The 27361-nt window shown below is 41.4% G+C and overlaps 2 protein-coding genes and 2 non-coding genes across 8 annotated transcripts in view; 2 read left to right on the forward strand and 2 right to left on the reverse strand.

Moving 5' to 3' along the window:
- Positions 1-7621, reverse strand: part of ERN1 (endoplasmic reticulum to nucleus signaling 1) — a 32450-nt gene extending 24829 nt beyond the window's left edge. The window contains exon 1 of the mRNA XM_041409170.1: positions 7470-7621. Coding sequence (XP_041265104.1) covers positions 7470-7535 — 66 coding nt within the window. The 5' untranslated portion in view covers positions 7536-7621. The remainder of the gene's footprint in view (positions 1-7469) is intronic.
- Positions 7622-9539: 1918 nt separating this feature from the next.
- On the forward strand, positions 9540-9602 carry LOC121338524. Its single transcript, XR_005953047.1, has one exon. It is a non-coding gene; the product is annotated as a small nucleolar RNA SNORD104 (small nucleolar RNA).
- Positions 9603-9767: 165 nt separating this feature from the next.
- Positions 9768-9899, forward strand: LOC121338525. Its single transcript, XR_005953048.1, has one exon. It is a non-coding gene; the product is annotated as a small nucleolar RNA SNORA50 (small nucleolar RNA).
- A 1018-nt stretch (positions 9900-10917) lies between these two features.
- TEX2 (testis expressed 2) overlaps positions 10918-27361 on the reverse strand; it is a 44857-nt gene continuing 28413 nt past the window's right edge. For all 5 annotated transcript variants that reach the window (XM_041409462.1, XM_041409467.1, XM_041409464.1 and 2 more), the window contains 8 exons: positions 26531-26778; positions 25066-25215; positions 23613-23712; positions 19904-20036; positions 16141-16263; positions 14064-14273; positions 13742-13862; positions 10918-12918 (listed from right to left, as the gene is read on the reverse strand). In XM_041409462.1, coding sequence (XP_041265396.1) covers positions 12796-12918; positions 13742-13862; positions 14064-14273; positions 16141-16263; positions 19904-20036; positions 23613-23712; positions 25066-25215; positions 26531-26778 — 1208 coding nt within the window. In that variant the 3' untranslated portion in view covers positions 10918-12795. The remainder of the gene's footprint in view (positions 12919-13741; positions 13863-14063; positions 14274-16140; positions 16264-19903; positions 20037-23612; positions 23713-25065; positions 25216-26530; positions 26779-27361) is intronic.

The raw sequence follows: 27361 nt of genomic DNA on the forward strand, positions 1-27361 counted from the left end.
ACAGTACACCAACTACAGATCACAAATAATTGCTGGAAGGCCAGAAAAAAAATGGGAGAAGTATCTTAACACATAAATATAATATTAATGACATGACATTGTTAAATTATGTGGGCTGCACAGCCATCTGCACTTAGATAAAATATTTACATCTGGGATTAAACTTTGCAGTGTTTGTTCAAACAGGGACAGTGCATAACAGTTGCCCTACAAAAAAGCACCTCGAGATGTTACTGATCAGAACTGAACTCACTGTACCTTTCAAGCCAACAACCTGATTGGGTGTAAGAGCAGAGGGGCTCTGTTGTAAAATTAGGAGATCTCAGTCACCTGCATTATTACTTTTCTTAAACTACTGTAGCCACTGTACCAAAGTAATTAATGAAAATTTTGTCCTCTAGATATATATAACTACACTTAGGATAGTGTAGTTGATTAATCATCATTAGTCCAGTCCTCCTTAAATCAGCATTTAAGAAGCCAGATTCACTGATTCTGCAGTGAGAGGGGGAGCACACAACCCATGCTCCACTATCACAACCCTTCAGGGCTGAAAAGCATCTGATTGTGAGGCTCAGTTTAGTAAACACAGTGAAACTGCACCTAGAGTGAAACAGAAAATTGAGCAAGAAAATACAACTGTTAAAGACAGGAAATTAAAACTATTCAAGTTCCTTTAAATTGCAGGTGGGAATTTGACACCCAGAATGTAATGACCAGTGTTGAAGTTTAGTTGCAGCTAAAATACAACATACAACAAATCCACAACATTGTCTGCATATAAGATTATTTTCTAGGCTACTTCTTATTCTCTGTACAAGTCTTATCTTTTATCTTATCTTACAGAATCAGTATATTCTTCATAAACCATGTTCTCTTCCTGTCTTCTGATTAAGAAATAAATACATGTAACATTTTCACTAAGCATTTGCCTGTAAAATAACCACCATGAGTATGGTTGGGTATCACATATCAGGAATACACAGTGTATAGAACATTACTTGTTGTATATTGTAGATTTAACACTTTCATATTTAACATTTGAATATCTATTTATTGGGGCATTAAGGAATTAAATGTGAGCTCTGAAACTCTGATCAAAACATCAGTAACCAGTATTGTCTTCCAGATTGTTGGTGTTTTAGCAGGTTCCTAGGACTTCAAACCAAACAGAAAGGACAAACGTGCGAAGGGTTCCTCTTCACACTGCACTCAGAGCAGGAAAACATTTCTGTACTTCCCTCCAGTCACAAGCTGAACAACAGAGAAAGAAAACCTTAGCTGAAGAAGTGTTCCTGAAAGTTTCAGTGGAAAACCAAGTGAACACCTGGCTGCTGCCTAGACAGTTCTAGATGGTTCTCAGAAGGTTCTCAGATATTACCAAGATCATAAAATCCCAACAGCTTTTTCTAAGCTTTTCAGTGTAGGACCCTTGGCATGGGAGGGGAAAAGCACCACTTCCAGCTACCATCCCATGGTGTCTGCCATGGTTAGCAGGGAGATGTGGACTTTCCTGGGATGGGAAGGGCTTGTGGCACTCACAGGCACCACGGGAACAGCACCCTGGAAGAGCCATTAGGTCTCTCCAGCCAGGGAACCCACCTGCTCTGGGCCCAGTTCTGCTCCCTGTCCAAGGAGCGTCACTGGGAGCGAAACCGGCACTGAGGCCCTGGGATTCCTGTGACAAGGAGATCCTGCCTCATGCTGCATCATTTCCCTGTAAAGTACACAGCTTTTCTGAGGTTCTCCCTCACAGCCCTTCCCCGCCTCCACCTCAGGTCTATGCTTAAGTTTCACTTCTTCTGAAGGGCTTTCTTATATTCAGCTATCAGAGCCACATTGATGTGGTCACTGCAACCCCGTGTGTTGAAGATAACACCTCCTTTGGGGGAAAGACTGAATATAGGGCAGACTTCATTAGTTCTTCCCTTACTTCTAAATTTGTATTTCAACACAGATGACATACATAAAATGCCATTATTAAAATCATCCATTCACTCATAATTTTCAAAGCACATGATATCATGCAGTTGACATTACCCAGCTCAGCAGCACACTGACCCTGGTGAAGCATTTGACCTAAATTTAAAAAAAATCCAATGACTCTGTAGATTTTGCTATGCAATATTGCTAATTTATTTTGTTCAGTATTTACAGCAGTCACTTGGAGAAGGCTAGGGAGTTAGTATAATAATATGGAAACAAGGCTTTATTATTTCAAATTTTATCAAGCAATAGATAGAAAATTGAACAGTTTGTTTAAATAATTACTTGTATTTCACCCAGACTGAGAAATTAAAAATACTTTCTCTTGGTTTTATTTGTGACTTTTATCAGTGGCTAGAGACTGAAGTATCAAAGTTGCAAATATTGAATAGACTTTATTTTGAACACAAAGCTTTGTAATTAATTGATTAATGGATTAATTAAAGCCTGGGATTAGCACTTCAATGAAAAACTACAAAAAGCTGTAAAAATCTGTATGTACAAGACACACTTGTTTTCATTTTTCTGTGAAGTATGTAAGAGCTTTCTCCACCACAAAAAGATATCATAATCTCATTCCTGAGACAGACTCTGTAATAACTGGTAACACAGATCCTGTCCTCCCTCCCTGCAAGGCTGAGGTCCCAACTGTTGTGATGCAATGCAAATTCCTAAGAGACTTTTATTTCATATTGCAATTCTATTTCTAGGAAGATACATCAACTGACTCCACGAAAAATATGTCAGTACATGAAGCAACTAGGCAAAAAGAACTTAATTTAGTGAACAAAGAAAATGAGACGGAAGGAAAACCTGGTTTGGTTCCTTCTTTCATTTCATCTGAAATTGCAACATCTATTTTAACATATCCCTCTTTGGAATTCAGTATGAGCTTCTACTGTCCTGACAGTCCATACTCATAACAATCTTCCACAACAACAGCAATATAAGGTTAATGATGTACAATAATTTGAAATTACACGGGGACTGCTTTAGAATTAATTTTAATAATTTAATTCAAAAGACAAAATTTCAAGCTCTCATTGGATTCAAATTTGACAAAAGTTTTAAAGCTGACTGTTAATAATCGACAACAGCCTAAAATTTGTGACTAAGCAGAAAACAGCATTTAAGCTAGAATAGAAATATACTATCTAATGGAAAAAGTAATTAACTTTATCTATACTAGTTAAGTCTCTCATAAGAATATTCCCCTCAGTCTAGATCTTTAGATAAAATGTTATAGAAATCCAAGTAAGAAAATTACTCAAAACAATTCTGAAGGACCTGGCAGTCAAGTGAAGGTCAGTGAAAGCTGTAGAACAAGTTCTGGTGTGTGTGTGTGGTGCAGTTCAGTGTCAAGGGTGATAACATCTTCTTTCACCCCAACAGCTCAGATTTTTCTAAGGGTTAGCAAAGCAATGCCTTAGTTTGTTTTATTGTGTTAGAAGAAAACAGATTTCCCATAGCAATAACTTTTCTATTAGTTCATCTGCTTAAAACCATTTTTGAAATGAAGGTCACCAGGAAGGCCCAAATGGCACTGAAGTTAGTGGGAAAAGCAGATAGAAAACCAGGCCACTGGGTTCCTTGAGGTTACAACTCTGCAACCCAGAAATACGTTCTGCTGTGGGGGTGATACCACAAGAGGTTCTTCCAGTATGAATAAAAAACAGGAAAACACTTCCCAGTGACCCCGGATGGATGACAGTGTGTGCTGATTTCAAGAACTGTTACTGATTTCATAGAGATAACTGTGTGCTCACGAGTAAACAGAACTGTGCCATGTCTTAGCAGGGAAATAATAATTTTCTTTTCTAAGTCTGAAGTAGGAATACATATACACCAAACTTAATGTGTTGGACTGATGGATGATAAACGATGGATGGTTTGCTAACTATAACAGCCCTCTAATTTCTTTGATAATGCCTGGCTTACCAAACCAAAATGTTGACAAGATACAAATTATCACTCAAGCAAAAAGAACCCCTGCTATTCCTCACTCTATACTCAGCCTCATAAACATCAGGCTGTGCATGCGCATTTTACTCAAAAACTATTAAAAACCAGCTTCAGCACTGACAGCACCAGACACTATCCTCACAACAACAAAAGGCCTACACCATAATTGATGCTACTGGAACCACAGCTGGTAAACCAATAGGGACGCAAAGCAAAATATTTTTAGACATTAGCACACACTGCAAGCACTTGGCATATTCATCACAGATAGCCTGTGAATCATTACCCTGGTTTTGACAGCTATCTCATTACACTGCCAGGCTACAGGCTAAAACTCCCTGTGCATGATAAAACCAGGCCATGAAGAAAGGCTTTGTAAAATTCAGTACACTACTGGGGGAGTTTTCCAGTATTATAATAATAATTATTATATATTTAATAATGAAGTTAAGATATGAAAGAGAGTTGACAAAAATATGTTTTATCTTCTTTAGAAAGCAAAATCAAATCTACACATCTTTTAATCTTAAACTGAATTCTAACATGTCTTTGTTAGGCATTTCTCATCACGCTGTGACCCAGTTCAGTGAGTTCTCATCCATACACCCACCCTCCATGCAGTGGAAAAACTGAGCAGTACGGGAGGTCCACTCCAATGTTCCCTCCTGGGCTCACCTTGGAGTGGTCTCTCCTCCAGGAACTTCCAGCTGAGCTTTCACATTTGATTCTCTGTGTAAAACCCAAATGTATTTCAATAGCCACAAGATCACCAACAATCCAAATGACAGCAGAGTTATAAACACATGAATTTATACTCCAGGATAGAGCTGTCCATGACAATTTAGGTGTGCAAGACAAATTTACATTTCCCTCCCCCACCAAAAAACCCTCTAAACCCTATTACACTATTTTTTGAGCAACTAAGGAGATCTGCAACTCAAATAAAAAGTATTAACTAACTCAGTGCTTGAATATGTCCTCTGTAAACCTTCTGCTGTCTCACATGGGTTTTCACACCTATCAGTTCCCTGGCCAAACACCTCATGCTGAGATAAAGAAAACACCAGAAGAAACAACACCTGGCTGAGGCCAGGGTTTTTCCACGTCAGGTGCTGCCTACACAGTGTAACCCAGCACTGAAACCCATCCCACCAGCTGCAGGAGGGACAGACCCATGTTCCAAATGCCACTTTAATCCCAGAGAGGTTGGTATTTTTCAGTTACACTGACTCCACGTTAAAAGATAAACAAACAGAGTTTGGAACATCCCAGGGCTCATAAAAACAAGGGATTTTTCACTCTAAAGAGAGCTCTAATCATTACTGGGTAATATTGATGGCAACTGTAATTTACTGACAGCTCTACTGCATTTCTCATTGCTCTGAGATTTCACCTTCTTAATGTGCTCCCATTCAATGGAGGCAGTTCCAAGAGCTGTAAACTGTGTCACCCAAACAGCAAGAAACAGCATTTTCCCGTCTGTAAAGAACAGTCAGGAAAGGAAGATGAAAGGAAGACCTTGTATGGACTTATACAAACCAAAATAACCAATATTAGAGATGGGATATTAGGTAACAAAGAGTACATTTTCAGCCAAAGAATTTACAAAACAGCAGATCACCACCACTACTCTGAAAAGAAATCTACAGAAAAAACAATCTGAAAAATCTTTAGGCAACCTCATGTTTTTAAGTTACCTCAACACTGAAATTGTATGCCAGTCTTTCTCACGGGAGTTTATTATTCAAGTGACATGAATAGTTTTAAATAAGCCTCCACAGTTAAATGGGTTATTCACAGGTGAGATGACTGGGACTAAGTTCACAGGAATGAAAACTAGTTCTGAAAAGCAATTGAACTACAGAATAGATTTCAACTTGGAAGTCATGGTGAGGATCTACAGCTCACAGAGCAAAAAGACCAGGGTAAGAGCCAAGAAAAGGAACAGAAATGGAGAACTCACTGATCTGAGGTGAGATGGCAGAGCAGGGAAACCAGGGGAAGAGGGAAATCTAGAGAAAAAATGGGCTGAATTCTACTAGGTCATGAGTCCAGTCTTTTGTGATTATGCAAGTAAAATTATATAAAATTTAGCAATAATATGTTGATTTCAAAAATATTTTATGTCTTTAAATATATTTCTTAATGTTCTTATTTAGGACTGTTTTTAAAACTCAGTGAGTTTTAAATCAGTATTTTCCTTGCAAAATCTGAAACCCAAACCTGTGAGCACCGTGAAAACACTTCAGTCCAGCCTTACAGTCCAGTCTAAGACAAACACATTAGCACTCTACAATAAAGACTGTAAAGTAATTTTTGTTGACAGCCTGCATTTAATTTTTTCCAGTTTCCTAATGAAGTAACAAGACTAGGTATGTTGCCAGCTTAACTGCTAATGTGTTTACTTTACTTCTAAAGAAGGGGAGTGGAGTTATTATATCGCAGGTGAAAAACAAAGCCTTCAGCTTTGCTTAACCTGAACTAGAACCCCATATATTACAGCAGCTTTTTCAGGTAACAATGAACAATCTATCAAAGAACATAACCTAAAGCTTTCTTGACTATATTGGAAAGAGTGAATGCCAGATGGCCTTTTCATTGTCTCCTGATCTGGAGAACCTGCTAACAAGCATACCTTTCAGAAGTGAATTTTTGAAGTTAGCTATCCATCTCAGTACACACACAGCAGGCAGCACCCACTGTAAAGTACACTGTTTAAAATTATTACCTCTGTAAAAATAATCTGCTCAGCATTCCATCTGCTTTGCACCAGTTTCCCTATTCCATGCACTTTTATTGCTCCACCTATTGCAATACCTCATAACCAACCTGGTTATTTCTTAAGAGGTTTTGTAGGGCAGTGACTCGTGCACTTTGTCTTCCACCTTTGAATTTAAAACTGAGGGTTTGGATCCCAACCAACCACATGTACATTAATGCACATTGCTGTATTTGCTCTGGAAACAGAATGATCAAAATGCCATGAGAGTATAGAAGGTATGTAGGCAGTCACATGTATTTGGTTATCAATACATATACACTGTGTGGGTTTTTTTCCAGAAAAAAAACCAAACCCCCTTTCTTGTTAAGGGATACAGCAGACCTTCTAGCATGTCTCACTGGTTCCTGATCCATCTACATAGTTTCAGTTTACAAAAGTTTCTTTGTACTACTGTTTCAAAAGTTTCTCTGTGCTACTTTTTACAACTGCCTCGCGAGAAATTAACCGTATTCTTATATTGCGAGGATTATGACATACACGTCCAGGTTACATGCCAGGTGGGGCACAGCTGCAGGTCCACGGCTGTGGGGCTGGGACAGGCTGTGGGGCTGCAGCCCCTCGCCTGCGCACACAGGGGCACACGGCGTTAGCGACAGCGGCCAGGAGGTGTGTTGGCTCTGCGGACACCCCCGGCAAACCTTCGCTAACCGCGGCGGGAGCCCCCCCAGCTCCCCTCCCGCGGCCCTCCCCGTGCCCCGGCTGCCCCTGCCGTTCCCCGGCCCAGCGGGCCCGGGCTTACCGCGAGCCTCGGCGGGAGCAGCAGCAGCGCGGCCAGGCTGAGGAGGAGGCGGCGGAGCGGCTCCATAGCTGCACCGCGGGGCCGCTCCCCCCGCACGGCGCTGCCTCCGGAGCGGCGCGTCCGGCGCTCCCCGCGGCGGGCGGGGCGGGCTCAGGGACCGCCCGGCCGGGACACGCGCGTCACCCGCGGGCGGACGGGCCGCGCCGGGCACCGCGCTCAGGGACCGCCCGGGCGCGGCCAGAGATGTTCCGCGGCTTCGCGCCGCCGCCGGAGCCTCCCCGTTCGTGTGAGCCCCGACCGACCCGCCGCCCGCTCCGGGGTTCGGCTGGCAGCCCCATGGGGAGCCGCGGGGTGCGGTGGCAGCTGGGTACTGCCGCTTTGTTTTTATTAAAAAATACCTAAATCCAGGCAGCACCAGTCAGTCGCCTCCCTCCCCCGGAATAACTGGGTGGTCAGGCGTTGGAAGGGGCTGCCCAAGGGAAGTGGTGGAGTCACCGTACCTGGAGGTGTTTGAGGCACTGAATGATATTTAATGGTTTGGGGGCTACAGTGGCAGTGCTGGGTACACAGTTGGACTTGAGGATGTTGAAGGTCTCTTCCAACCTTGATGACTGTGTGTTTCTTGTTTTCCTACTGATTTTGTGTTTTCAGAACAGATAATTCCAAATGCATTTGGCACATCTCCTGCCTTTGACAGACTTAGTTAACCTTGGGCCTTGCAAGGCCTTAAATAAATGCAAAAAAAAAAAAAACCCAACATGCCCCCTTGAACCGAAAAAACAGGTCCAGGCTTCTCTGAACAGATAAAAATAAACACAAAAAGTACCGAACCAAATGGAAGAAGCTTTAAACAGAAGAGAGTAAATTTAGAGTGCCTGGCAAAGGCCCAGTGTTCAGCCACCTATTTATATAACAAAGCCACTTTGTCCTTGTACATTGTTTGCTTTTTTACTGTGATATCACTAATGGAGCTGCAGGGCACACGGAGTTCTGGGCATGCCATATGCACACACGAGCTCCCACAGTGAGCGTGCCTTTGATGGTGGGCAGGAGACGTAATAATTACCCAGAATCACAGAATATCCTGGCCTGGAAGGGACCAAGGATCATCAAGTTCAACTCCTGCACAGGACAGCCCAGCAATCCCACCCACTGCCTCAGAGCCTTGTCCAAATGATGATCTGACCTGTAAGTCTGAATACATAAAAATACCCTGGAGCTACAAACAACACTGATTCCTGTTCTCTGATGTGTTTCTTTATGGGGCCTTGACTTTATGAATTTGTGCCGTGTGAGAACAAGCAAACCCCTAAACACATTGTGTGTGCCACGGCAGCAGCACCCTGCTACAGTAGAGGAGGAATTTATCAGTTGCTGTATAAATGCTGTGGTGTGCCAGATCCAAGCTGGAGTTATTTCACACTAGTGTCTCCCATGGCCTCATAGGAGATTAAAAAAAAAAAAAAAAAAAATGCTGTGGTGTGCCAGATCCAAGCTGGAGTTATTTCATACTAGTGTCTCCCATGGCCTCATGGGAGATTGAAAAATAAAAATAAAATCGGCTGAGGTAGGAGGGGAGCCGAGTGTTGGTGAGCACCCTCAGCTCCCAGCTGCTCCCCTCAGGAACCACCTCAACACCTCAATTTGCTCTGCCGGGGCAGATCTGACCGGGGCCTCAGCTTTTATATTTTCAATACTGAGCCCTACTTCTTCACTGCAACAAAGCTTTAGAGCAAACTAGAAAGAGAAGAGTACTACTGTCCCTGAAAAGGCGAAAAGCTGCCTCACACGGCGGGGGAGCGACATGAAACCACCGCGCTCCCTCAGACCCTCCACTGACCTCCCTGTGCCGCCCCGCCCGCTGCCCTCACGCGGCCCCGCCCACCCTCGCGCGCAACAGCGCCCAGATCAGCACGTGGCCCCGGATTCCAATTCTATTGGGCGAGACGAGGGGGCGGGGCTAGCCTCTCTATTAAAAAGAGCGCGGCGGATTCTGGGTCTCTCTTTCGGCGTGGCCGGCGAGGTGAGCGCTGTGGTGGCTTTGGAGCGGGCGGGCGGTGGGGCCGGGCCGCGGTGATGTCTATTGACACGTGTTAGACTGCTGACATACATGAAGCAAAACTACTGCTGAGCGCCCCGGCTGCTTCCACCCTGCGGGGCGGCCGGGGTGTACCGCATCAATAACCTCCCCTTTGCTGTCGGTGTTTTGCAGGGCCCGTGCGGCGGCCGGCGGCCGGGAGCGGCGGTAAATAAAGCTTGTGTCCCGCAGAACGTGTCCGGCTGGTTCTTCCGCGCGTGCCGCACTGCCTTTGACCCGGCGGTGCCCGCCTGGCGCCGCCGGCCAAGCAGCGGTGCTACAGCGAAGCGCTTGTTCATAACTGGCGCTGCTCGGCCCGACCCGGGCGGCGCTTTTAAAAGCAAGTGACATTTGTTGGCGTGCGTGCCGCCCTCGCGGGGACACAGCGCGGAGCGATCTGCCCGTCCTGCGGCAAGGGCAGCCCGCTCCCGGGCAGAGGGCGGTGCCAGGGCCCGGCAGAGCCGCGTCACTCACCGGTGCTGTGTGACTCCACCCAGCCGAAGCGACGGCTGCAGTTTCCCTTCAGTAGTTCACAGTTAAGTTGTAAAAAAGGAACAAAAGGCCTGGCATTCCTGCCTAGCTGTTGCAGGGTTAGACCAGCTGGGTGAACCAGCTTGGAGGCAGACGAAATGCTTCCAGGACTGGGGGTCGTTATGCACGTGGTGCAAAACACCTTAAAAGACTGCTGTGACTAAGCCGCAGCTTCTTAGGGGGGTACTGTTTTTATATGTCAGTCGGGGGAGGTGGAGCATTTTCTGTCAGTACACAAGATGTGTAACCACACAGGACATACAGGAATAGGGCAGGGTCTAGGCAGAGTGCAAGGGATCACTGAGCTCCCAGAGGCTCTTGGAGGTGGCAGACGTGGATGTGTGTCACCTCTGTTCCTGCTGCTAATCCTTTCACAGTTTTACCAGGTATGCAAACATGTTCTTAAAGCATATTCCCCATATGAATACTAGCTGGTGTGGTGAATATACAGGAATAGGGCAGGGTCTAGGCGGACTGCAAGGGATCATTGAGCTCAAAGGTGGCAGACGTGATGTGTGTCACCTCTGTTCTGTAACTGCTGGTAATCCTTTCACAGTTTCACCAGGTATGCAAACATGTTCTTAAAGCATATTCCCCATATGAATACTAGCTGGTGTGGTGAACTTCAGATTCATGACAGTAAGATTAAATTTAGCTTTTCCTTTCAGAGCTTAGCACTGGTTAACTCTGAAACTGTCATGCCACAACAACCAGCAGGCACATTTATAAGTCTGCAAAGAATAGGGCACACTCTTATTAGGAAGCTGCCTTCCTAATAAGGTTTTTAAAACAATTTGTACTAGATACTGGCTGAATGCTGTAGAAATGAAATTTACTGAGTTGTTTGACATGGGATAAATTTATTTAATAAAACCAAGCAAGCAGATTGTAGTTACCCACAGTTTATGAAGTGCAGTATGACAATCTTGTGTAATAAGTCTAAATCTGTTTACACATTAGTGCATCTAGTCCTTTGACTTAAGTTATTGCACATATAAATTAACTCATATAAAAGACCTGCGTACAAGACATGCAGACTTCATGAAAGGCAAATAATGCCTACAAAATCAGCAAACCCCAGAATATACACAGCCTGGAATGGTCAAGGAGGAGTTCAGGTAACAAATATAACTACTAATATTTCAATTAAAGGTAACCAAAATAGGTGTTCAAATATAGAATTAATTTTAAATATATTAAATGCTTTTGTTTCAGGCAAGGTGCTGTTTAAAAAACCTTCAATAGAATAGCTTCATTTAGAGATGGTAAATCATCAAGTTATACATGGAAATTTTGATTCACATCAAATGTGACAACACAACATACAAAAAAATTCTTAAAAAATTACTTGGAAAAAAAAAAGAAAATCATGTTATAAAAGGAGAGCCAAAACTCACCTTTGTTGTAAACTAAAACATTTTCTGACATCCAAGAACAGTTGGCAACACTGAGTATCAGAAAAATATTAAGTGTTAAGGAGTGGATATGTAGTGTTCAAACCTTGAATTTACTGCATACATTTAGCCTTGATTCATTACACCTGACAAATTAAAGGCAGCTCCCCCTTCCCCTTTAGTTTTGGCCACTAATTAGCAGAAAGAGCATTTAATCATGATCAGCTCAATCAACTGCAATGCTTGAATTCCTATGCCACAAAGTCCAAGAAACCAACGCACGGGGGTCAAAATCTGTCAGCCACAGCTGCTTGCACAAGCACCAGGTGCTGTCGTGTGTGGGGCTGTACCTGAGGATCCCAGCCCACGCCTTGGGTGTAAACACAGTGCAATGGAAAAGACTCACAGCAACAAACTCCTGTCAGAAAGAATGGGTGTTCCATCACAGCAAGAGGCTCTATGCTACTCCTGGAGATGTGCAGTGTTGACACTTGGTGTGTGTGCTCATGTCTCTATAAACATTCAGAATTAATCAGGAACCAAGGTGATTGTACCTCACTATAAGGCGGCTTGCTATGGTTTGGTCTCATGGCTTTACCAATTTTTTTTTCCTCATTTACAAAAATCTGACAGTCCCACCTTCACTGATAGTTGTGTGTTTTATGGCTAATTGCTTCCCAAAAAAAGCAGAGGTTCTGTATGAAAAAAGTAATGTGTATACAGCACATTGAATCACAATATCACCTATACATCCAATTTACATTCTTTTATCCTGAAAGCATTTCATATTTCGATTGCTTGACACAAGCTATTGACTGCAGAAGTGAAAGAACATAAAATAGTTCATTCTACACCTCCAACTGCCTGAGAAAGAAAAATATTCTTCCAGTTTTATAAATTCATTCCTTATTTAGGATTTTTTCCATTTGGCACGCAGTTCCTTGCTGCCAAACAACTTTTCAATGCTTTAATGCACATTAACATAGCATGAAAACAAGCTGAACAAAAGGTGCATCAACAAGCTCCTTGATCTGTTACATTTGAGTTCCTCCTCCCTCCCCACAAAGAACAGGTCACCTCAGCCTCCCAGTTAAAATCCTGATGGCAGCCAGTACAAAAATAAATCAACAGCTTAATGGAATGGAACTTCATGTAGCTGAAGTACACGGGAACAATAACCAGGCAAGTGAGCACACAGGAACGGGGAAAGGCAGTCCTTGGGAGGGGGGAGAGTGGCACAAGTTAAGGACGAGAACTACAGCACAGTTTATAAAACCATGAGAGTAACTTTTATAATACTGTAAACTGCAAGAGTCTTCACATGTCATGGTTGATCAGAGGCCTCCGTGCTCAGATCTTGAGGAGGGCATATGGAGGAGCGGGGATCCATGGCTGAGTGCATTAAAGGAATATAGACATCATCCATGTTTGGCATGACAAAGATTTTCTGGGAAAAAGATGCAATGAAATGAAGTTACATTACATATGTCACTTGAAACTTTAGTTTTCCAATTTTAGTTTAAAAAATGCAGCACATTTACAGAGAAAAGGTTCTCAAGCTCAGCATTGTTTGAATCAGTGCAGTGCCCATTAACTGAAACCATTTTGTTGTGTTACAGCTGTAAATGAAACTCGGAAATATTAATATCTCTGCATATTTTATTCAATTAAAATGGCACTACAGGAAACATCACCAACTTTTCCTAATTCCTTTCTCAGCTCTTACCCATCCATATACTTTCAAAATGCACTTTTAGTAAAATAATTGATTTTGATTTCTGGTTGATTGTATAGGTTGGGGTCCAGAATCAAGCTGGTCACTATTCCTATCCTACATGTATTTGGAGGGGGCTTCTTCCTTTTTGCACTATGGTCAATGTGTTTTTTTTTTAAATTACTTTAAAGGAAGCAGTAAGAGGAAGTAGTGCCTTATCTGTTCTTAATTTTAGGCAACAGTTTGGCCCCCTGTCATCTAAGAACATGTAGGATCATGTTCTTATTTGAGTATTGCAAATTTTACCATGGTACCTATTTCAAAGAAAGGTCATTTTCATCTCTAAAACAGATTTCGACCCAGGTCTACACATGAGTCTTGAGACCATCCCAGCAGTCAGTTTCAGCTAAGCTCTCAACATCCATCCCCCTGGCTGGGAGCAGTGGAGGACATGACTAATTATAAATGAAATAGAGGACATGTGAAAATTAAACACCCCACCCCTTTAATTGACCAAAACTATCATCAATGAAAGGAGAATGTGAAGGGAACACACCTGGAACTCTTGCTCCAGTTTCCTTGCTATCCAGTCTGTTACATGAACCAGAGTCACTTCTCTCTCACCAAGTTTTGGCCGCGCTTTTAACTCCAGGTAGGGAGGCCTTCGGAAGCCGTACCTGGGGACAGGACACAGAGCAGGATTTACTACAGACACCCTAAGAAAGTAAGTACTTAAAACTGTAACAATTAGCTCTTAGTAACAGTTCCCACCTCAGTTACAACTAATTAGTACTGCTCCTTGCCCAGAACCCACTTGAGCCAGCCCGTGGCGTAGCACACCTGAAACATTGCCCAGCTCTGCTCTGAGCTCCTCTTACCATATTCTGTCAGTGGGTGGAGGTGGAATGTTAATCACTAGTGTTCCTCTGCACTCCTGTACTTCAACTGTTAGCAGCAATGGAGTATTGGAGACCTCTTCAATTTTTTTCTTAATAAACTCAGTCTCTGTTGCTTTCTGAAAGTATTTTGACTTTGTAATTTTATCCACAATTCTCATGATTTTACTTGTCCGATATCCTCCAACGTACCTTTAGATAGAGAATAGAAAAAGGACATCAAGATAATTTTCTTAAACCTGTTTGCTAAGACAGACATGGATTTTCTATTAAATCATTGAAGTTTTTGATATAAAAATTCTGAACAGATACGTGGCCAAGCAGTACATCCTAGGGTCTGCACCCAGCAGCTGTATTCTGTCAGCTACAAGTGTCTGGCAGGAACTGTTCAGTCTGAACACTTTCCCAGATGGCACTGGAAACAACCTTTTTTAAAACTGCAAATACACTTAGACCATTAATGCCAGCAAGCTGGCATGAGAAGTGACAACTTCCCTAAAACCATAAAAAAATCTGTCAAGACACTGATGCACCAAGATGTGCACAAATCATCAGCATAGAAGGCCCAGCCATTGTATCTGATTATTTAACTGTGTGTGCTGAACAAAAATGTTTTAATTTTAAGGTACTGTAGCATTTACAAGTATAAGGATGCTGAAAAAGAAGAGGAAAACAGTTTTGGCAGTGGGTGGAATGATATTCCAAAAATGGTTAACTGTGTCTGCAGAAAGTGGGCTTTTCCTGGCAATTGTGTCAGACAGCATTCCTGGCTTTTGAAACATGCTTTAAGGGCTGAATATGTTTTTTCTTACCCCTATCTCATGTTGGAAATACACACTCCAAAAATAGCACATTTGGTATTTTCCACACACTATATCATGTCTAATTGTGGCTCTTGGTGTTATGTAGCAGAGATAACCTTCCTAAGGAAATGACATTTTCCTATTCAGGGAAAAAATATTTTTTTTCTTACACAAACTTTTACAGTTTTGTCCTTAGCACAACATAAGACAAAAAACTGTTCAGCTGATATAAAAAGAGAAAATGAATTTTGTCTTTGGGATTTTATACTAGCTGTATCTTTACCCAGAGAAAGAAGTTATTCTCCCATCAGATTCTGTAGTGGTAGTAATGCACATTTTTAATAGGTGTAAGAAAATTTTTTGCAGTATTTTGCATTAAGATTCTTTATTCTCCCTCTTTGTCCTCTTGACAAAAGAGTTCTTTATATGGTCTATGAATTTCAAGAAGATATGAAATGCACCAATTGCAGTAATTCAAACAACTCTTCACACAATTTTCAAAAGTGTTCAGGAGTAAAATACTAAAATTCTCTGGAACATTTTGAATAAGTCATGAGCCTGCTGATATATTCACTGTAAAAATCACTTGGATATATTCAGACATAGAAAACATTGTGATTGTCTCAGACATTCTGGGCTCAGACATTCAGCTTTCTCACTGCATGGCATAATTGCAATCAGATGCAGAAAGCAAAAAATCAGAGCCACAGCCAAAACAAGGAATGATGTGGCATCAGTGATGTTGGGAAATTTTCTTTGAAATCCATGCACAGCATCAGAGGGCAGTATTGCACAGCCCACAGACACAAAGTCCTCAAGGGGAGAAAAAAAAAAAATCCAAATCAAAACTGAGCAAGAAAAACAGGCTTGAGTAACAGTTGTTTTCTTAAAGAAAAGAAAATGGAATGCTGGCAATCAGGGATCAGCGGGATAAGCATAGGAGTAATACTGCATAGAGAGGGTTTCAAGTTTTCACACAAAATCCTGTTCTTGGCTCTGCTACCAGGTGGGACACAGCGGGGAAGGTCCCCAGAGCTTCTCTGGCCCCCCAGCAATCAGCAGAGGAGGGATGGGAGGTGTCCCTGCAGGGCTGGGGTGAGCAGGGCTCCTCTGCTGCCCGCTGCCCTGGAAACGCGCGGCTGGGGCTGCTTCATGGCTTGGACAGCCTCACACTCTGCCATTCTGGGGACAAAGAGCATCACAGGACTGGCACCAGCTATCAGGTGTGGGGGGAGGGAAGGATTAAAACAGCTCACCCTTCTGCTCCTGGGGTCACCTGCTTCTCTCCTGCCAGCTCAGGAGCATCATCTTCCTCCGAAGAGCCAGCGCTGGAGGATTCCTCATCGCTGTCTGCCAGACAATACGCCCTTGGCCTGAAACTGAAACAATGCAATTTCCAGGTCAAATGGAATATCCTTAAATAGCAATTCATCCTGTACAGCTCTGGCTGACATTACAGGTTCCTGAACTGTCCCCTCCCATCTTTTGTAAATGCTATCTAAAAGAACAAAACCAAAACCACTCTGAAGCCAGTCTGGCAGAATCAGCTTTCAAAAGAGAAATCTGTTTTCCCCAGTGGAACATAATCCTTCATAAAAAGAGGCTGGCACGGGGGTGGCTATTCTACATACTCAAATCACATGTGGAGATTATTCAAAATACATTTGGAAGCATCTCTGTTGCGGCTCATGGTTTTTCATGAGTTGAACAGAATTAGGATTGGACAAACCATTTCGTTTGAATGTCGTGGGAAAAAAAAAAGTAAAGTAATAAACAAGTGTTGCCCTTTGGGTACAAAATACCACACAGCAGTGACTAATTCCTAGACTTGAACTGTGGAAGATTTTATGTACACAGTCACAAGAAAAATTTCAAATCTTTTAAACGGATTTCAATGAGAGAAGGATACAGTGGATACACTTCAGAATTAACAGATCTTTACTGAATGCAAGAGCTTGAAACAGTTACACAACACAGGTTTCAAAAACATATGGCTCTAGCCCTAGGGATTATACCCACGAATATAATACTCTACAGCATGTTCAGAATACACTTTATAGCTGTGTCTTCTTTCTTTTTGTGTGTGTGTATGTGTTCTTGCAAATGTATTTGAAGCATTAATAACCTCAGACAGGGCACGGACTGAGGCCACTGCCTGTTATTCTGCACACAGGACAAACTGGTGGTTGCTGCATGAAGTCCTAATGTGAAGGGACAGTTCAGGTGCAGCTCACAGTGCACAAGACTCCTTCCCCACTGCAGCAGTAATCCCAGGACCTGTCCATACTGAAGTGTTTCCTACCCAGGCTGTGGAATCAGGATTGCAGACCTCTTCCTATCCTGTTTTGTACCTGCAGAGGAATGAAGGAGCAAACCAAACTGAGCCACCTCCCTGAGGACATGGGGGATGGTGGGTGGTGCCTGTCACTGGCCCAAATAGCAAGGCTGGAGCTGTTCCTCACAGAAATTCACGTTTTTAGGTCAGATTCAAACTGCACGTTTTCCACCAGGGTGTGACCTCACTTCTTTTTCCTGTGCACTTTAGCATCCAACTCAAATCGTGCTCAGGGCATTCTCAGGTCTTTCAAAGGTGTCACCTTCTTACAAGGTGTTTTATTTCCTAGTTGAAGAGGTCCTCTGAAGTGCCTCACAAGCACCACGTGGCACAGACCACAGGATTTCCTCGCATTAAACAAAGCAACAATAAATAAGCTTGAGTGAGATTTCAGGGGAGCGCTGTATACAATGGACCATTTACATGGCACAAACATTGGCAGAAAAACATCACTTTGGAGCTACTGTATTGTTCCTGTAAAGATTGCACAATATTTTATGAATTGCCATTTGTCAGTTTGTTTTTATGTGGTTCAACAAAGCCAAAAGGACTGATGGGTTAAGAAGCTGCAGTAACTTTGGGTTAACCTGCCTGCTTTTGCCTCAACTCCTGTTTAGCAGTATCTGTGATGTATTACTTTTATAAAATTGGCAATTATATAGTTTCCTATTCTTTCTGAGAGCAGCATTTTCCTGAGAGGGCATGCTAGACAGCATTACCAGACTGTCTCTGCACACTTCACTTCTATTTCGAACAGCAAGTGCAACAGTGACCCATTTGTCTTGCTTTACACTGACAACAGCCACAGACAGTTAAACCCCAGAGCTGCTCCCCCCTCTCCTCTCTCTGGATGAGTAGGTGCCTTTCTCACACCACTTTGTGGTTACTGCATCTCAAGAGATGGTTTGTTCTGAGCTCCTGAGGGCCAGAAATGAGCTCAGCAACCAACACACATCACTTACTGACAACATGACCATGGATGCAAACACATGCAGAGTAATTTGATTTGTCACAGCAACTGTCAACTGATAATTTTAAAAGCCAGTAGAATTAAAATTAACTAACACATTGGAAGGCAGAGATGAGAATCAAACTGCTCTATACTTTTCAGTCCTTAATTTATTTAATATCCATTTTAAGAAAAAAAAAACCAAAAAAGCAACCAAGCAACAAATAAACCCTCATCCAAACTAGAATACATTAGACTGTTCTTTATGTAAAGCTTCTACCTGGCCCTGAGCTTTGAAACATCCCAACCCTGTGCAGGGAGCAATGCAGTTAATGCTGATACCTTCAAGTAACTGGTTGCTTGGCTACAGGCACTTAAATCTGCCTTACTGGGGGCCTATAGCTCAGCCAGCAGCAACCTGATTTTTAAATATGAATCAGAGTGTTCACTAATGATTTCTGAGGCTGTTCCTGCACTGAGCAGATATGAAAATACACAAAGAAAATCCTGAAGGGGTGGGGAAGAAAAGCAATAATTTGATTTGTATAGACATTTCCTCCTCTATTCCCCATTTTTTTGGGTAGGTAGGATTAAACAGATTTTGAAAAATTCACATCTACCAGTTATAGTGATGTAAATTCAGAAATATTTATTTCAAGCAGTGACAATGAAAATCTAGGTCGATTTAAAATCTTCTGAATTTCTACCAGTGTATGAGATCATTCAGCCATTAGGTTTTTTCACATTTATTTTCTTGTCATGACTGCACTGAAATATAGTGCTGCTGTAAGTATTACTTCAAGCTATCTCAGAATAAATGGCCAGAGCTATGACATAAGTATACAAAGCATCTAGTATCTTCATTGTGAAAGACCATACCATTTTGTTTATAGCTAAACAAATGGCCAGATTTAGAGATTATTTTCTTGATTTGTAGGCAGTGGTTGTCCACTAAATCAGAGACCACCTACTGTTCAGGGCCTGCAGATTTAAGTACAAAGAGAATACAGCACAAAAATAAAAATGGACCTCAGGGCTGGGAGTGGATCCATCCAGGGATGGATATTTGATAGGTGCCACTCACTAGCTTAATACAAATGGACAATGGATGACATTCAAACATGGCCAAAATGAGAGGGAAAGCACAAATACAAAGGAGGTAAGTTACTGTATGGGGTCTGCTAATTAGTTCATCTACATAAGGAATTTCACTTAGGCATAGCAGGCAAACAGAAGGTGGCAATGAGGAAAAATAGAGACTAAAGCAGGGATGGGATTACTCCCACGATGCAATAAAGCTTTTGAAAAGGTCTTTACGTAACAATTAGAGCCTGTTTACCTTCCACATTGTTTACTACTCCACGGTTTCCAGCTGCAGCCATACCATGCTGCAGTAGCCTGTTACACCTGTCTATTTCTGCATGTGTGTATCTCCAGTATTTGAGTTTTATCTGACAAAACCCCAGATCAAACATTAGACAAAACTAAATTTTAGTCACAGGGCATTTTAAAACCCAAGTGAAATATATATATAAAATAATTGTACCACAGAAGCCTTTTATTAAAATTATCACAAGCGCGACCAAACAATAAAGTAGCACAGAAAAGCCACCTTCCACACCCACTTGTATGAAACATCCCCAAAACCCCTGTCAATCTACTGCAGAGCCAGAGCTGCAAACACACAAGGGAAAGCCCAGCTTTTCACAATGAAAGCACCATTGCCATCCCTTACCCTTCCCTGCCGATCTCGCCAACCTTAAACGCCTCCCCAAGTGGCTCTTTACCAAGTTTGGTCAAATTCATCTTGGTCTCCAGGGTCATTAGAAAAGATCCATTGTAGGACATTTCCAAATCAACCCAAAGTCCTAAAATAAACAACAGAAAAGATGTCACTTGAAGAGCAATCACAAAGCAAGCTTTCTGATCACATTAAGCTCATGGAACAAAGCCAGATATAAATCCAAGGCACATTGAAACAGAGTGGTGAGTATAGCTAATGGTCTAAAAAAAATACTCTGATTTACACACATCTAAACTGCTTAAGAGATGTGGAATGAGATAAAGGAAATAGAATACCATCAGGGATTCACTTCAAAACTATTTACAGCATTGCTCCAAGCCAAGCAGTAATGGGGACACTCCTCCGCATCACTGACGCTGTCCAAGTGAAGCACAACTTGAAATCCCAGAGCAATATTTGCTTCTCTCACACCACAACCTTGCCCCTTGTTTTGCCAGTGGTGTATTGAGGATCTATGACAAGGTTCCCTCAGTAACTGAGCTACAGGCATTCTTTTACGATTCAGTGTAAACAGGGTCATTACTTACACAATTCTAGACGTACAATATTAAGTCAAATCCTATTGTCTGTGCAAACTATTTGCTTTTTGCAATCTCCAAAAGAATTGTCTTGGGAATACCTTAAGATTAGCTCAAGCCTTTTAAGTGACACCTTGCACCAAAGCAGTAGGATTTGTCATCCAGAGATTAGAAAACAGATGCCAATAAACACAGATTATATGTCTTCCTCTTCCAGATATTCCAGCTGCACAAAACATTCCCTCACAAGTACCTGGCAAATAAACCACTGACCCATTCCACTTTTATTTACTTATTTGGAAGCAATTAATGGTGAATAAAACTGAAACCAGGACAAATGGTAACTACCCTTTGTGTTTTATTGTTCTAGAAAAGTCACACTTTATCAGTTAAAGAACTATTGTTTTCTTTTCTGCAAAAACACATCCTTATCATAATCCCACCCACATTTGGTAACAGAAACAGAGGCAGCTCCCAAACACCTGGTCACTGGCACCCTGTGAGGTTACATGCTGGCAGCAGGATGAAGGCAAGTTGGTGCTTTACCAACCCAAATAACTCTTTTGAATCACATTTTTTCTAACCCTGTTCTAAAACCCAAACACAAGAACTCAAACACAAGCTTATAAGGATTTTTTTCTCTTTACAGTAGGAAAGTGTCAGTAAGATCATAAAAACAGCTTAATAGATTTTTAGGATAATCAGAGTCAGCAGAACTCAATCATCAATATAATTTTAACAGCAGATCAAATGAAGCAAAGGATGCCATTACTGACAGGGAAAATTCCTTCTGACCAGAAAATATTCTTACACTTTTTCCAGAGGGAAAAAGGGAGGGAGAGGGAGTGAAGAATTGGGCAGATGGTACAATTTATTCCATTTTCTGGTTCCCTAGCCTTGACAGAATTACAGTAAAAGCCACAGCATATGCTGTCACCCAAGCAGGACTGTATTAACAGAAACAAGGCCTTTTTTCTAACATTGTCTGTTAACAAATTTAGCTAATTAGAGAGGGCATATAGCAAAAAATGTACTTTCTTTGTAATCAAGCACTGGTAAAAAGAAGTATTGATGAAACAAAGCACATCACAATTAGTAACTGCATTTTAAAGCCTCACAAAAGGCTTTAAATGACTGCCTCAAACACTAAAAACCCCAAAAACTTAGAAGCATTCATTCTGGATACTCCCCTGAAACTAGAGTTTTTTCCCCCACATTTCCCAATAAACCAAGTAATTTACCCATAGGCCAACTCACCAAGAAAAACATTTTTCCTTATGAAAACAAGCATTTCCAATTATCATCCCCTTGTTTATGTCCTTTTAAGTATAATAAGAGAACAAGTTATTCCAGTAATTACTCACTACAAGCTCTTAAAAACCCTAAGAGCTCACATGTATGTTCACATGTTCACATTCAACATTATGGAAGAAGTTAAAAGGATTAGAATTCCTACCATAAATGTTTGCTTGTCACAGTTTAACTGAACAAGAAACTAAAGGAACTAATTGATCTCATTGCTGCTTCAGCAATTAATTGAAGCTAAGTGTTCAGTGGATCCTAAATCCCATCTCATGACTTAGAACTACAGTCCTTGGTTACAACTGAAGTTATGAGAACAGAGAAAGGAATTCAAAAAATGTTTCAATCAAGGCAAAGGGAAACACTGACAAGAACCCTGATTAAAAAGAAACTATAAAACCACTCCACAAGCCACACACACAAAGATTTTTAGAAGTTTCCCTTTGTTCTGTAACTCCAGATAAAACTTCTACCAATGGTGCACCCACTTAATTGAGAACACTGGAGGACATCCTAAGTACTGTGGAGAATCTGCTGTCCCACACAGGAAGCACAGGACAAGAAGCAGCAATATGCTTTAGTTTCCCAAATACTGACTGCACTCCAGCTTATTCCATCTATTCAACTCTTATTTCTCTTAAAAATACAGATTTTGGTCCTCATGACAACCAAACAGTTTGCTCTTTCCAAACACACTTTGTTTATAAAGCTCAGTGGAAAATAATCTGTGGAAAAGTTCAGAGCAAAGTACCCAGTGTTTTAAAGATAAGGCTTTTCTCCAAAGGGTTGCAAGTCTCAACCAGATAAGGGCAAACAACAGCATTTGGATACAACAGGCAGCATTAACTAATATATGTGCAAGAAGATTTTAATATTTCCTCAAAGTCTGCTTTGCTCAGATTTATGAGGGAAAGGTTAGCACTTACTATCCTCATGCTTTTGGTCAGTGATTTGAGTGGCACAAAGTTTTAGTATTAATGTTTATCAACCTCCTCCTAGAGCCCATGCCTCTGGTATTCTTGCAAAGGTCAGGTGACCACACCAGGTCTTGCAAGGAAATATTTCCCTTTAGGCCAATTAGAAATTTCTCTACGTTGAGTGGAGAAACTCTGATACAATTTAAAATTAAAAACTGTTCTGATTACATCTTAGATGGCATCTAGCTCTCCTTAACACATAGAATAAATGCTTTTGAAGCTAAAAAAACATTATTTCAAGTTTTTCTTTTTTGCAAGACTACTTAAGTGACATGAGCATCCCCAAATATGTGACCATATGCAAGCCAGAAGGAACTGAAAACAAACACAATTCATAAAGCAGCAGTATGAAAGTCATCCAGCTTTTAAAAAAAGCTGTATTTAATATTAAGAACATAAAATGACCCTGTATTTTGAAGTTTATTTTCAAAAAAACCACTATTCTTGTTTTCCAAGTGATCACAATTATATTTTCTGAATCCCTCTTTTCAGAACAGGGCAGCTTCTCTTGGAGAGACAAACCTGTTTTCTCCCATGGTACAGAATCAGATCTGTCCCAAGGAGATGTGCATTGCCCTCTGCAGTCCCTGACAGTATCAGATAAGTGTCTGCATCTCTGCTGCATGCAAATTTTAGTTTAGTTCAGTAATTATTTCCTATGGAAAGACATGATCACAATTCCATACATACAGAATTACATTTACACCAAGCCTGAGACAGAGACCCCTGAGTATCTCAGAATAAGCTCTTACTAGATGTACCTAAAACACCCAGAAGATAAACAGATCAACATTCTCCACAGATACAAAGGCAATACCAGCACCTGCTATTTTTGTATTTTACCTCTGTGATCAATAGAAGGTTTGAAGGCTTGAAGGATCTTGGGCACTGCTATCCCCATGTCAAGCTCAGTCAGAGTCAGCTCATTCATGAAGTAGGGCAGCTAAAAGGACAGAATACAAAAAAAATCAAATACGTGTTATGGAACTAAACATCAGTTTCCTGAGAGAAGAAAGCTCATTAAACTTAAGGAATGGAGCTGAAGTGTCACCAGTGAAAGAACACAAATATAATTTCACAAAATTCTTACTATTCTAGAATTTCACAGCTGCCAGTTTCAAAACTTTTTAAGGAGAGACTGGGCATCTGAACTTGTTTTTTAAATTATGCTGAAGTTTAGATGCTGACCTTAAACCATCAGTATGCTTTTTAGTCAAAGTATGTAAAAAGCTCAAGAATGAAGTGTAAATCCTATTTCACTGTGAATAAAAATCAAAGACTTCTATGGATTTTAACTTCAATCATATATTTTATCACTGATGTTTTATCAGTGTCTCATCTTCTTTTATCTTGGGCAAATTCTTTCACAGAACATTACCTTTTAAATCTGTATAATAGTTTTAGTAAAGCAGAGGCACAGGAATCACGATTCAGGTATCTTACTCTTCTAATTGACAGAAAACATATCTCCTGTGAATAGACACTGCTTTAACACATCAAAAAATACACCCAGCCCCCATTGCCAGTATTTCCACTTAAAAAGTTACCAGTGAGATGTCTGGGTACCCTGCTGTCACAATTGTGGAAGCAGACAGGGCAGATTTAGGCTACTGGTGATTTCCCAAAGCAAAGGCAGCACTATCTCACAGCTGGGGCTGGCAGCTAAATTTCTGAGCTTTTGTAAGCAAGACAGCAACTTCCTTTGCCTTTAGGAACAGGCAAACTCCTCCCCAAACACCAGGAGCTGAAGGCTGTGGTGAACTGCTGCTGTTCAGAAGGGTAACAGATAGCAAGGGGAAGACTGAGACTCAAAAGCATCACTCCTACCCTCACCCTTGCGATGGTGCAGCTGATGGAAGCTGTGTCCTGTCACCCCACAGAGCTTTTTCCATAACTATTTCTCCCACTGACCTCCTGCAAGTAGTTTATGTCTGAAGTTAACAGGAACACACTACAGTTGTGGTTTCCTGATGTCCTCCACCTTAAAAGCAATCTATTTCCCAAAGAAGATTTCCTCATTTATATGCAGTTCTATCCATCTCTAATGTAAATACAATAATACTTTAATTTTTACATAAAAATTTGACAGATACAAATAGCTAATCCAGCTGTAGCTCATTTTAAACAGAAGCAGCAAAGTTCACATGCATCAGAAACTGAACATCCATTCTGTAGCACATTTATTGTCTTTTACATGTAAGTATGAAATAAGTCTTTCTTGTACTATTTTAAAACTCAGACTGTGTGTTTCACTTCCTTCAAAGGAGTGTATAATGCAAGTCTCCAGATCAAGTACCTTTATTTTGCTAAGCTTCATTTGGATCTTCTTTGACACTAGGTCAGACCAATACCTCTCTCCTAAAAAATCCCAAAATATTCTTCCAAGCAGAGCGTTCACCCAGGCCTCCTGTTCTTCTTCTTCAACTTCCACACTGGCATCTGACAACTGAAAACATAAAGCAGGTTATTCAGCTCTATAAACTCCATAAAATAAGGAAAGAAAAGACCTGATTTATATGGGAAGGTCAGTGTTAAGAGCCTGGGTCAACTCAGAACACCAAATGCTCAGCACAGGGAGCAGCTTTACAAATGCATCAGCTGGGCTGCCATGAGCCTGTCATCATCCTGACATGCAGCAGAGGGAATGAGACCACACAGATATAGATTGACCTCTGGCAATGAAATGAGAAAGTTCTATGCAATTTAACCTCTGGCAGAAAAAGCAGATAAACCCAGAGTGGGCAGACTTATAAACTGTGTTTGCAGTAAGAGATACTCTCTCTTGCCAGTCAGATCTGGAAGAACAGGTACTCTACTCTTCCTTTGTTTTACCAAAAAATTGGAAAGCAAGACCCAACCTTACATCCTTAAATCCAGTTCAGAAACACCACAAATAGATGATAAATACAGTACAGGGAATCACACTCCTCCTTCCAGTGTTTGCATATAGGATTCAGGAAACTATATTGTCCCCTCTGCTGCATTAAAGGTTTTGTTCACAGTCCAAGAGAATTCTGTCTTGGTTTCCTTGAGAACCATCTTGAAACACTTGGAAATATTATACACTCAGATGCTGCTTCACTGATTACACACACAAAATCCAATGCAGCTGAAATAATTTTGGGTGTGTACACACATTACCATGAAAAAACAGGAAGTTTCCATGAAGGAAACACAACATATTAAGTGCCTGCAATGACAGAAGAACCCGACATTATTCCAGGCAGAACTGAAGCCAGCAGAAAGGCAGCACTTTCTAAGACAGGCAGGTAGATGCTGCAGTTCTGAACATCATCTCTTGGCAGCTACTGCTTGCAAGGGCTGCAGCCAGGCTGTGCCAGGGTGAGGAGCCTCTCCTGTGACGCAGGTTCCCTGCCAGCACTGCTCAGCTATTTATAGAATGGCTTCTGACACGTGCCAGACTCAGCAGCAAAACCATTACAGCTTCAGGAGTGGTTGGGGGCTAGAATATGTTTTTCTGGGGGAACACAAGATGTGTTTATTCATACATTACACCATGGCTTCCTATTCCCTTTTCTGGGTGTTGTATGGAAGTCTGGAAACAAAGATGCATGATATAAATTACCACTATTTTAAATAAAAAGTGGTCATGCTTAACATTAAAGATGTGTTTATTATGAGTGTTGTATTTAGTATTAAGGTTCTGTTTACTGAGAGTGACTAAAATGCAGTCCAGGAGGTCAAAGGATTAGTAAGAGCTACAGAAGCTGTTCAGTGTTCCTTTGGAGCACAAGTATTACCTTTTTCACAGCTGTAGGGCTGCTGTCTGCACTGAGGACTGGACTACCTGAAGGGCTTTTCTTTTCTTGTGGAACACACTTTGCCATATAAATATTGTAGTCCAGAAGCATTTTCTGCCTGACGTTGCCAGCCAGGTCCTTGTGCTTCGGCTGGGATGTGATTTCTTCTCCGCTTCCCTTGCTGCTGCTCCGGCTGTGTGTGAGAACTCCAGACTGACTATCAGCTCTGCTGTGTGCTGGAAGCACCCCTACATTCAAAGGAATAATATCTGTTCAACAGAGAACAAATCTGACAGCCAAATACCAACAGTGTCTCATCAGACTTTAAAGGAACATGTTTATTACACAGATATTTCTCCTGAAAAAAGACCAGCGTGGTGCTTTCTTATTTTAAAGGCTACAAGTAAATTCTACTCCTGTGTGTTTAGGTGGTCCTAAACCCAAATTAGCCAGCATTTGCTATGATTCAGCACTCAGCAGGGTGTGGGACTGGAGGAGTCAGCTGATCAATAGCATATTTGATTATGTACACTCACATATGTATAACACATGGCAGAATTCCCAACAGCCCTGCTGGGGAATGCCTAAAATAAAAGTCAGGTGATTGAAATGCACCTATGGCTAAAGTGTTTTGGTTTTTTTTTTACTAACCTAATTATAGGCTGTTACAATTAGAAGGACTGTGAAAAGCATGTAACTATTGGAATTTTAATTTTGTATTTGCATTTCAAGAACTTACATGTCAGAAACAATAACGTTAACTAGTAAAGGCAGAAAAGCATGAGTCATTCAGGTTTAAAATCACATCAGAGGATGGGTTTAAATTAATAT

The sequence above is a fragment of the Onychostruthus taczanowskii genome, unplaced genomic scaffold, assembly GCF_017590055.1.
Source record: "Onychostruthus taczanowskii isolate IOZ18803 unplaced genomic scaffold, ASM1759005v1 scaffold30, whole genome shotgun sequence".
Taxonomy (NCBI): Eukaryota; Metazoa; Chordata; class Aves; order Passeriformes; family Passeridae; genus Onychostruthus; species Onychostruthus taczanowskii.